At 32.0% G+C, this 13005-nt stretch overlaps 2 protein-coding genes across 12 annotated transcripts; both read right to left on the reverse strand.

Moving 5' to 3' along the window:
• Positions 1 to 2508: 2508 nt before the first annotated feature.
• On the reverse strand, positions 2509 to 6932 carry LOC7496845 (protein kinase PVPK-1). 3 transcript variants are annotated; one of them, XM_024586873.2, is made up of 3 exons: positions 6510 to 6932; positions 4744 to 5937; positions 2509 to 3973 (listed from the first exon to the last, which is right to left on the reverse strand). In XM_024586873.2, exons 2-3 carry the CDS (start codon positions 5910 to 5912, stop codon positions 3100 to 3102), a joined length of 2043 nt encoding a protein of 680 aa, XP_024442641.1. In that variant the 5' UTR covers positions 5913 to 5937; positions 6510 to 6932; the 3' UTR covers positions 2509 to 3099. The 3 variants fall into 3 exon arrangements, with proteins under 3 accessions (XP_024442641.1, XP_024442649.1, XP_024442656.1); XM_024586881.2 differs by having other exon boundaries at positions 4744 to 5948; XM_024586888.2 differs by lacking the exon at positions 6510 to 6932 and adding an exon at positions 6302 to 6460.
• A 3457-nt stretch (positions 6933 to 10389) lies between these two features.
• Positions 10390 to 12519, reverse strand: LOC18095323 (uncharacterized). 9 transcript variants are annotated; one of them, XM_052451667.1, is made up of 4 exons: positions 12220 to 12513; positions 12138 to 12183; positions 11895 to 12014; positions 10390 to 10642 (listed from the first exon to the last, which is right to left on the reverse strand). In XM_052451667.1, exons 2-4 carry the CDS (start codon positions 12174 to 12176, stop codon positions 10460 to 10462), a joined length of 342 nt encoding a protein of 113 aa, XP_052307627.1. In that variant the 5' UTR covers positions 12177 to 12183; positions 12220 to 12513; the 3' UTR covers positions 10390 to 10459. The 9 variants fall into 9 exon arrangements, 3 of the variants coding, with proteins under 3 accessions (XP_052307627.1, XP_052307625.1, XP_006369934.2); XR_008058847.1 differs by having other exon boundaries at positions 10390 to 11164; positions 11274 to 12014; positions 12110 to 12519; XR_002983948.2 differs by having other exon boundaries at positions 10390 to 11473; positions 12110 to 12515.
• Between the last annotated feature and the right edge of the window lie 486 nt (positions 12520 to 13005).

Below are 13005 nucleotides of genomic sequence, written 5' to 3' on the forward strand. Positions count from 1 at the left end.
ATTTGACCACCAAAAAGGTAAGTCTTGTTGTTAATGAATTGGTCTTTGAGAGAAAAGTTCAATAAGATGGTGTATGCCCTTGAATATATTGTGAAAATTAAATCAAGAACGTAATTATTTTTTATATGGTTAGAGTAATTATTGGCTTTTTAGGGTTTAAAATGGGGTTTTTGAGGTTTTTATTATATTTTTAGGTAAAAATAAATTAAAATGTTGGGTTATTGGGATTTCAAAGCTCGGACCTCGACCAACCAGAAGATGACACATCATTCGCCCAGCTACTCAATATGTTGTCTGCTTGATATAAAACATAAATTAGGTCATCTATCTATTTTTTTTAAAAAAAAATGAGTATGCCCTTGAAGGCCCCTTAGACCTTTTTTTTTATAGGATAAGTGTGCGTGACCACTTAGATATTCCTTAAATGTTTTTCTTTTGTTTTCTTTTTTTATACAAGATCTCTTTAAATTAATTTATTAAAATAATATTTAAACATTTGTCCAATTATATCATTGTTTTTAAGATGATTATAACCTTTTTTATGATGATACTATCATTTGTTTTATAGATAACCATGTATTAGCCTCATACAAAAATTTTAAAATAATTTGTTTATTAATACTAAATGAGAATAAAATATATATTTTTTTAATTTTGGTATTGTAAATGTTTTATATATATTTTTTAAAAATTTATTGTTCTTGTATTTTTTATATATATATAGATGCCTATAAATGATCAATTCATGATTTTTAAAATTTTCTAACTAAAACTTGTTTTACGATTATAATAAGTTCTTACTTAAGAAACAATGCTTATTATAAAAAAAATATTTTTGTCAAAATAAAAAATAAATACATGAATATAAAAATTAATTTTTTTATTAAAAATTTAAGTTTTTTTTCCTTTTTATTTCAAATCATTATAGTTTCTGTAAAAATTTATTTTCTTATTGTTGTTAGTTTTTATTTAATAAACTACATTGCTAATAAAAAAATTATTTTCAAAATAAAAAAAAAGATAATTTTAACAAAAAAAAATACATTATTCTGTTTGAATGATTTATAATATTGTATAATTTAATAAAAATAGATTTCAATGGGCAGAGTTATAAAATCTGATGAAGCTTATAATCAGACTCATTTATTAATTGAGGGTGACCTAAGATAATTTAAAATATAATCACTTAAATATTTTAAAAAAAATTATAATGATTTTTTTTTAAAAAAAATAGATTTTAATTAAATCACATGTCAACCCACGAGGAATTATTCAGTGCACTGAAAAGTCATAATCGGTCGTCTTGCATGTAGAGATAGGGTTTGTAAATAATTGTTATGATGGATTATATTTTTATGTGAAAGAAAGGAGAATAGTTCGTGATATACATAATAATTTCTCATAAATGAGAACATTCATTGGGAGTATATGAACAATATATTCATTAACAAAGATAAAGGGGGTTTATAATAAGTTAAAAAAATATTATAAATATGAGAAGATTATCAAAATACTTAATTTTATTTTTTTTTATAGTCAAAAAGCTATTATAACTCTTTATATAAAAAAAAACTAGAAACCCTAATAATATTGAATAGAAAAAATATTATATTTAAATAGAAAAAAACTAGAAAAGTATCATAATAATAAAGAATCAAAAAATAAAATTAAAAATAAATTAAATTAGTTAAGGAAAATATCTATTTTTTTTAAATAGCTCTTGCATCATATGTAAATGTATTTTTTTTTGTATTTTTTTATCAAATGTATTTATTTGATAATTAATTTTTTGCAACAAGTTCTTTTGTTTAATTCATCTTTATATTGTTTTTACTTTAGAATATATATCAAAATTACCATAAAATTCACTATGTATTTATATTTTTTTGTTTGTTTATTTTTTAAAATAAACCATAAAATTGATTTTTTTAAAAAAAACACATATATTTATTGTTGAATGTATTTATCTTGTATTACTTATTTCTACAGTGCATCAAAATCATAATAAAACTCACCATATATATGGAGTTAATATTTATTTTTGCATAATTGTGTATTAAACTCCAAAAAATAATTATGTAATTAGAAAGAAAAAAACATATATGCTTATTAACGGTTGATTTGGTGGCTTGGCTAGCAAAAGGATTAGTTCATCGATTGAAATTCCTTTTTAATTTTATTCTCAGATATGATTTTTATTTTTATTTTTTATTTTTTGGATTTGATTTGAACTTGCCCCTCTCATACAATTTTCTTCCATGTTTCCTTCAGCTAATTATAACTTTTTATAGTTTATTAAAATTAATTAATTAGTCCTTGCAGTATCATCAACTATATATTTAATCCCTATAAAAAAGAGAGGAGGAGGAGGAAGAAGAAACAGGTAAAAGCTGATAATGAGAGGGCATGGTATCCCTTACTTCTCCTATAATGATTAGCTAAAAATGATGCTTTATTTATAAACATGACATAACCGAACAGATCTTATGAGTCCCATATGAATATACATACCGCACAAACAAAAGGGTATATTGATATGAAAACATGCTGCCGAGTGATTTTCCAAAGTAAAACAGGAAAAAGGCCAATGGCTTCAAGAACACAGATAAAACAGTAACATCCTCCACAAAGTAGCTTTCTATACTGATTCACATTGATCATTCTCAAGAAAATGAAAAACGAAAGATTCACAATGGCCTGTTCTTTGGTTACAATTCCTTTCTTCTTCCATACAACAATCCCAGGTATCCTAAGTTCAGAATGAAACAATGGAGAGACAATGCTCTGTCCAATATTTCTGGATATTGAACCAACTTCATAGTGACCGAGTAAAAGAAGCATAGGTTTGACAGAAGGGAAAGATAAAGCATTTTCATTCCTCATTCAACTGCACTTGCATTTCCTCAAGAGTTATTTACCGTGCCAGGACTCAAAGGGCAGTTACATGTGTCATCAAGGGAACAGTGGATTTGTATCCCCTTACAATGGAAAAGGGAACAATGGATTTGTATACCCTTACAATGGAAAATGAACCATCGAGGAAAAATACTAAGATGTGGTGATGGAAACTGGTCCGTTGAGAGAAACCAATCACAAAACCTAAAAGAAATCTATCTCTAAATAATTACCAGAAGGCTTCACATCAACACCTGGCACGTTCACATCTGTGGGGGCTTTTGGAGAATCAGCTCTCATTAGAAATTCCATTATTGCTTGTTTTGGCACCTCCGGAGGATTTGTACAACGAATGAGCGCCCAATTGATGCTCTGAAAGAATGGATGCTGTTTTATTTCAGTGGCTCCCCGTCTATAAGCAAGACGATGCTGTGGCTCCTTCACGAGTAAACCTCTTATCAAGTCCCTAGCTGCAAAGCTCACAGTAGGTGATTCTGGAAATCTTAATGGCTGGCCAACCACATTAAATAGTGTAGCTCGATTTCCTGCTCCCTTGAAAGGAGTTTTACCAAACAAAAGCTCATAGAGAAATATCCCAAATGTCCACCAATCTACAGCACTTCCATGGCCCTCACCTTTAATTATTTCAGGGGCCAAGTACTCATGCGTACCCACAAAAGACATTGAACGAGCATTTGTGGGTTCGGCCATGAGCTCAGGCAGAGGGTTTACTTGATGATTCATCTCATTCTTAGACTTGCTCTTTTTACCTTTCTTGGCCTTGGTTGAGAAGAAGCGTGGTCCAAAACATGCTGGCTGAATGCAATCTGGTTGTATTACACAAGTTGGCTCAATGCAGGCAGGCTGCACACAATACGCTGAATTCTTCGACTCTGAGCTGGTGTTCGATGATTTTACCAGAGTAGGGCAGACAGCACATCTTAGAGAGAGATCAAAATCTGAAAGCATTATATGTCCATCTTCCCTCACCAAAACATTCTCTGGTTTGAGGTCTCTGTAAATGATCCCAAGCATGTGCAAGTATTCCAAAGCAAGGAGCACTTCTGCAACATAAAACCTGCATAAAGTAATGGCATTCAAAGAATGGCATCACAATAATCAACACCAAAGTTTGTCAGGACGAATAGAATTGTAACAAATGGTATTGTAACTCATCACTTATTTGGGTGATGCATCTGCAGAAACTTCACACATACAAAATATCTCACGAAATTTCCTGGAAAATCCTTGTTTTCTTTTTGTTTGAATATTGGTCCGGGACACCTTCAAACCAGTATGAACTACACAATTCAGGATACAAAAACTCAACTTTTTCTGGAAAATACGTGCGTATAACATCCTTACTAAATTTAGTCAATTAAGACACCAGAAAAAATTAAGCGACATTATACATGAGATTACAAATACAAAACTTGATGCAGAAGGCAAGAGTCAAAAGGGGAAAAAAAAGGAAATAAGAAAATTCATGCTTGATTGAAATCATCACAATGGAGGTCTGGGAAAGCAGATTCCAGATTGGTGCCAAAGATGTCCCCGGGAATCAAAGCATGCAATCACAAACTCATGCGAACAACCAAACGAGTTCATAAAAAATCATTGCTCAATTTCACAGCATGGCAAGCTTGCTCGATGCAGGTTTTGTCAAGTCCATGAAAAAGAGCCCTAACTAGAAATTTCACAGGGTTCTCGATGATCCCTCAAAGACACCAAAAACTTACAGTTATAAGCTATATAGATTTAATTTCAGTATTTATAAAGCATACAGATGGTTAAAGATTACCAATATATAAATACGAAAGCATGAAAAAATAAGACAAAATTCCAAACCTGGCAGCATGCTCTGGAAAGTACTTCCCAGGTTGGCGTTGCCTCAGTGCATGCAAGTCCCCACCAGGGCAGAACTCCATTAACAAGCAAGAGAACTTTTCTGTTTCAAAATGTGAATATAGCGTGGGTAGAAATGGATGATCCAGAGATTGAAGGATCTCTCGTTCAGTCTGAGCCCTTAAAAGCTTTTTCCGTGCAGCTAGAGCTGCTTTATCCATAACTTTCATTGCAAAACAAGTTCTAGTACCACTCAACTCTGATAGATAAACACTGCCTATATCTCCACATCCTAGTCTCTTCAACAATTTAAAGTGATTGAACCCCAATGCTCCCGCATGAGATCTGACAGCTTGAATTGCTTCCCATCTTATATCATTTGCCTTGTGGGGCTTGTATAATGCACTGCTTAAACTACTGGAACTGCTTTCATCACTAATATCACTATCAGTGCTGCCTCTATAGAGGCTCATTTTCCTGCTCTCGTTATCATAGGAGTTGCTTACCTCACCACTTTCAACAGACTTCTCAACAATGCTTGCTTCTTCACTTACTTCTGTGTTGGTGAAACTTTGTTTGGCCTCTGCATAGAGAGTGGCAGTATAGATGCTGTTTGAAGGACTTGGACAGAAGCTTAAAGCTGATTGAGATACTATGTGATTGTTAAGCTGCCCAGCATCTGCTTCGGATGGGCCTGAGACAATACTTCCAGATTCAAGTGAGCCACTGGAATTAGAGCTCTTTGGATCATCCATGGGAGGTTTGATGCAGGAATTGTTCTCCGCCATAGAAACCTTATTCTCAGGAGAAGATTCTGCTGATTGACTAACAACTTCAGTCGAGCTTGCAAACTCAGATTTGCCCTTATGAGGACTAAAGAAATATTTTGCCGTACTAAGAAATTCTTCATGCCGGATACCATCATGCGCTGTTTTGTAGGAATTCTTCGGATAGATTACAGAACCATTTGAATGGTGGACAGTCTTGATGCCATGATTGGATGAACTTGCATAGCATGCACCGGAAGAAGCCCCTTCATGTCTAGACTGTTTCAGAGTTGGAGGCCGAGAAGGGCGAGACATGACAGATGTGGAAAGCGGGTGGCTGCCTACTTTAGATGCTGAATTCTGAGTCTGTGATGAAGATTCAATCCCATTGACAAACGACTCCATGGAATATCTCGACAACAGCAATGTTCTGAGATGTAGCTATGAATGGTAAGCAAGCCATTAATCGACAGAATCTTGGAATTAAATTGCTTTTATATCTAAAATATGCTATGCTATGCTATTACAGGTGCTACAAAGACAAAAACAACATAGTATTGCAAATTCAAACAAGAAAATAACACAATTGATTCACACAATCTCCGCAGAAAATTACAATTAAAGAAACTCCAAATATAACGGGAAAAACAAGATACAATAAAGGTGGCCCGTGAATGAAGATATTTTACCGTTATCCACAGTCAAATGAATGTCAAAATCAACCCTTGTAAGCAGTAAGATACCTAAATCCCATTAAGAAAATAAAAGGAAAAGAAAAAAGACAAGAACTTTACATTGTTTTCTTCAATCAAAAACCGTCCTAAGCAATTTGCTCAAGAACCCAGATGGCAAAAATCAAGAAGCCAGATGTTTGACACCAACAGAAGCAAATTGGCTAGTTCAAGTAAAGTTAAGTTGTTTCTTTAAAAAGCAAAATAACATAACACAACATGAATTAAGGGACCAAAACAGTCAAGAAAAAGAAAGGGAAAGAGTATACACCTGATTAAAGAAGAGAGAAGGCAATGCAGAGACAGCAATCTTGCATGACTGTTACAACCAAAACACACACACACAAGGACCCCAAAAGGCCAAAAACAGGTCACAAGGAAAGAAAGTAAATTAACTTTGTTATTTGTGAGTGTATATGTGTGTGAGTGAGTGCCTTTCTGTTTCACTGAAGAATACTTCAGAATTGAGATCCGATCCAAGCAAGAGAGAGAGAGAGAGAGAGAGATTGAACAATGATAAATGATTGCTTCCTTTTTTTTATTTTTTTTTCTTTTTTGTTGTCGATAGCTGTTTCTGTTATTGTTTTCGTCGTTTAATGGAGGAGTGAAAGGGGGAGGGAATGGATTAAAGGTTTCAAAGAGCCAAGAAAACAAAGCCTAAAAGAAAGATGTGCTTTGCGTATTGGTTAGTGTCTTTCTTTCAAGAAAGACTCTCTCTCTTTTATCTACGTACTTTATTGTTCTTGTTTTTTTGTAAATTGGAGGCCTCCTTCCTCTTGTTGACTGGAAGTGCGGTTATGATAAAATAAAAAAAGTGTATTTTACTTAAAAAAAGAATTAAAGGTTTTTTTTTTAGTTTTTTTATGAGTTTAGTATTCTAATATCAAAAATAAAAAAAAATGTATAAGAAACTTATTTTAATATATTATTTTAAAAAAATACCACACACCATACACACACTAGCCTATTTATTTTTACGTTTCAAAAGCGTTTTTGAAAAAATTTAAAATTTTTTATTTACTTCAAATTAATATTTTTTTGGTGTTTTCAGATCATTTTGATATGCTGGCGTCAAAAATAATTTTTAAAAAATAAAAAAATATTATTTTAATGTATTTTCTAGTAAAAAACACTTTAAAAAACAAACCATTAAGCTTATTTGATATTACCGTGCACGGTGTTTTTTTATAAATATATTTTATATCAAGCATCAAAATAATTAAAAAATACTAAAAATATATTAATTTAATATTTTTTTAAAATAAATATATTTTTAAAATATACACAAATATAATTAAAAACTCACTCTCAAACATTACACCTAATGTGGATCCAAATTGGGACACATAACATCACTCATTATGCATGGGTGTCACTGTCACTTATTGATATTAACTATAATCTACCTTGTTGTTTTTCTTTTTTAATGATTAACATTATTGGTTTTTGTCCTTGGTTTTTATTTTTATTTATTTATTTATTTTTATATGTATTTTAAGATTAAGCGTTTGTTTGGGAGTATAGTTGTGGTTACTTTTTAAAATGTTTTTCGTGCCGAAATGCATTAAAATAATGTTTTTTTATTTTATAAAAAATTATTTTTGAGATCAGTATATCAAAACGATCCAAAACATATAAAAAAAATTAATTTTTAATACAAAAAAATTAAATTTTTTAAAACATGATATATCTGCGTTTCCAAACAATATATAAAAGGATACGAAGAAAGCTATGTTTACTTGTTTTTGTGTCTCTTAACTCATAACTCCATGTAATGATTATTAGGTGACATGACAAAGAGTAATTTCATTTTTTTAAGCATATAAGCTTTATTTTACTTTATTTTTTTCTCAATTTAATACAAATTTTTTTTCTCGTATAGCTATTAATTTCTCTCCATTATTAGGTGACTTTAACTTCTCCTTCTTCTTTTTTTATTTATTTATTTAATCATGCATTTGATATTAACTTATTAGCATCATAAAACGTCTTTCTTTTATAGGAAAAGTTAGCTCCTAAAAACTATTCCAATTAATTTAATATTTTTTTTTGATAAAGTTAAAATGTTCGACTCACTTATGATAAAAAAAAAAAAAAACTTTTACTCTCTCAAAAGAAAAATTTCTCAAAATATTTTTTTCATGGGGGATAATAATAATAATAATAAATATTTATTAATATTTTTTATAAAAAAAAAATATTTTGAGAACTTCCCCTTCTAACGAGTAGAGTATTTGATTGGCAATTTTCCACAATCGCGTAGAGTAGAGAAAATCTAAAGTTTATACACTTCCATGCTAAAAATTTAAAAATTACATTTCAAAAATGTTTTTGAAAAAATTTAAAAATTTTTTATTTTTTTATTTATTTTGAATTAATATTTTTTTAGTGTTTTCATATCTTTTTAATATGCTGATATCAAAAATAATTTTTTAAAAAATATACTATTTTGATACATTTTCAAGTGAAAAACACTTTGAAAAATAACCGTAACCACACTTATAAAAACATTCTTTGTGCTAGTTCACACTTTCTAAATTTCACCATTAAATGTAGGCATTGGTACATGCTATTATCATAAATTAATCAAATAATAATTTTTATATGTATTTTTTATCGTTTTAATATGTTAAAATAAAAAATAAATATTTTTAATACAACGCACCGTATTATGGAACAGTCACCACCGAGAGTATTTTTAGGTAAAAGGCTTCACTCCCTCCTATGTACTTTTTATTGGCAACATTAACATTTTGGTTTCGTATTTCTATGTGAAATGATTTATTGCTGACAGTAAAACAATTCCTTTTTTCTTTTAATTAACACTAATCACATGGGCTTGAGTAACCGCACCAATGTCATTAAAGAGGGAGGCCTCACATGCGCGCACGTGGACCCCCAACAAAAGCACGTGGCCGGCTGTCATGCCCCTGGCGCATGGCAATCCAATGCGCCCGCGGTTGAGGGCACAACCCCCTCCTAATCACTAATCTTCGGGGCCCATCTTTCTAACTACTAATCTCCTAAAGGATAAAACCGTCTTTCACCCGCGGTGCCCACCCCAACACCTACTAATTTTTAATCAGACAGGTGGGACCAGAACGCCACGCTGGCGGGTCCCACCACCAGCCATGAGGGTCTTTTTGGGGAATTGCGGGGCGGACGGAGGGCACCCGGTGGTTGAGTAGTCTTCTCTCGTACGAGTCCCTGCCGCGTGTTTAACACCAAAATATTATTTATTTATTATTTTGATATATTAATATTACAAATAAATTTTTAAAAATAAAAAATATTATTTAAATATATTTCTAAATAAAAAATATTTTAAAACAACTTAATTAAAGGTGAGATTGAGATTAAGAGGTTTTTGTGCTCGATGGTGTGATTGAGCAGTTTCCACCGTTGATGATAGGAGATCAATTTGAAAAAGGGTTTAGATTTAGACACGTATAAAAAATGATTAGATGGATACGGAGACAAGGTCTCAATAGTTGTGGGGGCCAATGTCATAAGCATGTTTGAAACAATGATTTTCAGAGTGCAATGCACCGCATCATTCTCCTTTTTAAGCCATCAATCAAGCTGTAGCACACTAACGAATCCTTTCCTCATTTCCACACAAAACTTTCTGCCCTAAACCTCTCCTTTCCCATGTTCTGTGACCCTCTAACATCAGTAGTCAGTACTTTTTTATTTCATCCAGCGAAACCTAATAATATTTTTTTGAGGAAAAAAAATTAATTTCAATTAGCATGAACTGTTTAGCATGTTCTTCACCCCGGGTCAAATCTTAAAAAAATCAACCCCACAAACCAATTCATAACCTAGTTAAAATCAAAATTGAAATGGAATCATTCTGACTTTTTTAAATAATATATTCAATTTACCCGTGTTAATCAGCTTCCTTAAAAAAAAAAAATGTTGATTAATTCGGGTTAATAAGCTTCCCTCTTGACTTGACTCGAGCCAACCGAGGTTGATTTTGATTTTGATGCAAGAAAGCAATATATATATATTGAGTTTGCTCAACAGCAAGTATGCAGATTGCATAGACTTCAAGATTTTAACAATGATGACCAGAGACAGGAGGACTCTATAAATCTGCTAGACGAGGACACTGAAGCGCTCAAGAATCTTCACGAGACAGATGATTGAGAAACAAGAACATGATGGAGGCATTACCGTGTTTAAGATTGAATTTAATTTGTTCAGAAAAAATTATCAAGATTGTTCTAGCAAGTTTTCTAAATACAAGTTCAAGATGTATCTCCCTGTCGACAAGACATCAAGTCTCTTCTCGCTAGGCTCGTACTTTCCCTTCCGAAGCTGGTATCGATGTGTCACAGCTGAAATGGTATATGCCTGTCCTTCAATAGTCACGCTTTCTCCGCATTGCAGGTTCTGCTACATCAGGAACAACGTAAATGAACACAAGAAAGAAAACTTTGACCCACAACACCAACATCAAATTCATCTGATTCTATCCCTGAGGTCGAATAATGACACTAACATGCGACAGGATGATTACAGACAGACAGAACACTAGAGTTAAGTTTCTGTTTTAGTGTACACAGACCAAAAGGAAGGGTCTGCATTTTGGTTTCTTCTATTAGAAATCATATAGGTACATTTGACATTTACGGCTCATTGTTTCGCAACTTGGCCCCATGCCGTAACCATCAGTCTTTTCCCAGTTCAGAGGACATACAGAACACGGGATTTATCCCAATACAAGAAGTTAAAATCAGCAAGGAGAGAACAACGAGTCTTTAGTGATTGAAAAACCAATACCCTTCAAACAATAATGTGATCTGCAAACAATAATGTCTCTGAACTTTTTCCCCAGCCTCATCCAACATGCTGTAATGTCTTCAGTTATAAAGACATGTCCTTATGGGGAGCCCCCATTTGTGGAACAGATGATTCCTGGACAGCGTATAAAAATCATAAAAGCTGATCTTTCTTCCTCTTCGTTTTCCTTTAAAAGTAGCTCTTGTATTGGCAAGCAGGTAAAACGAATCTCAGGGATTTGTACCTTTATCTATGTTGCGACCTCCAACTTTTCTTTGCTCTAGCTTTCCATATATATCCATTCAAACTTGATGTTGGGTTCTCTTTATCTTTTTTCTTCTATGAAAGACCTAACATGGCCTTTTCGTTTGTAGTGTCATTATAAGGTCATAATCTCGGAGATTTCTCACTATAATTTGATTGCGAGCAAGTAGTGTCAGGGAGCTGGACAGGAGTGAGGACCCGAGGATAAACATCAGAACCTCTTTCCCCCATATAATCAACACCAAAACTTCCACTATGGGAAGGATTAGGCAAGAAACCCAGATAGGAAATACCATAAAAACATCATATAATAATAATTCTCAACTGTATTGCATTTTCCTCTATTTTATCAAGTCACAAGAAACCCAGATAGGAAATACCACAAAAACATCATATAATAATAATTCATAATTGTATTGCATTTTCCTCTATTTTATCAAGTCACAAGAAACCCGGATAGGAAATGCCACAAAACATCATATAATAATAATTCTCAACTGTATTGCATTTTCCCCTATTTTATCATGTCACGAGAAACCCAGATAGGAAATACCATTAAAAAACTAGAAGATAACAGAAACAAAGGGAAAAAAAAACATACAGTGGGAAAGCAACGAATTCCGAGATTCTTTGGAGGAGGTGTGATTTCAATGACTTTATAAGGGGAGGAATGATCTCTGTCCCTTTCTTTCTTTCGGCATGTTACATGAACTGCTGGTGTCTGCAGCCAAAATTTAGTTAAAGAGCAATTGTTGAAAATGATGATACGTGAGAAAACGTGAATGGATCAAACAAAAATAAAATGAAAAAGAAAACCTCTGTGAATTGGTGATTAAGGTCACACCTTCTGATATGCACCTAGGTTCCATGACACCATTGCCATTCTTCTGCTCTCCCTCCCTCTCTCTCTCTCTCTCTCTCTCTCTCTCTCTCTCTCTGCGTTTAGTTTCTTTCTCTTGTGTGTCTGTGATTCAGACTCTCAGGAGTAGATAGAGTGGAAGAAGGTAAGCCAGTAAAATATAAAGATCATTTCATTTTAAAAGAAAAGAAAAGGTAAGCCATTAAAAATATAAAGATCTTTCTTCATTTTGGGAAGGAATTTTTAACTTGAATCCTACTATCCTAGCATATAATTTGTTTGGATTAAAGGGGTAAAAAAACATTAGAGAAAACACAAACATACTGATACAAGGGCATATAGCAGCGAGAATTCTTAGTTCTCTCAATCTATATTAACTTAAAGAGTTGATGAATACAATATCCCTTTTTTAAAGATAAATCACAAAAATTCTCTTAAGGTGTTTTTATTAAAACTATATTTAATTATTCATAACTAACAAAGCAATTAACTAAATTATGAACTATGTGGCAATATTTTATAATAAATTAAAATTATCTATTTAATAGTTCATAAACACTTACTTGTTACAAATAAATAATATTTATTTTCTCTTTGAAGATAACAATATACGTTTTTTTCCCGTTAAAAATAATGTTCAAGTAGCGCAAATATGTTTTTTTAAAAAAATATATATGACTCGAATCATAGACTAGACCGAGTCAAATAAGTTGGTTTTTTTTAATTAGTTGATAAACAATATATGTAATGACAGTAAGTGGACCAAATTAAAAAAAAATGATAACAATAACCTATGAAAAAAATATTTTTATAAGTGGGACAAACAATATAGCTTAATTTTCAGTCCATTCAA

The sequence above is a fragment of the Populus trichocarpa genome, chromosome 1 (genome assembly GCF_000002775.5).
Source record: "Populus trichocarpa isolate Nisqually-1 chromosome 1, P.trichocarpa_v4.1, whole genome shotgun sequence".
NCBI lineage: Eukaryota > Viridiplantae > Streptophyta > Magnoliopsida > Malpighiales > Salicaceae > Populus > Populus trichocarpa.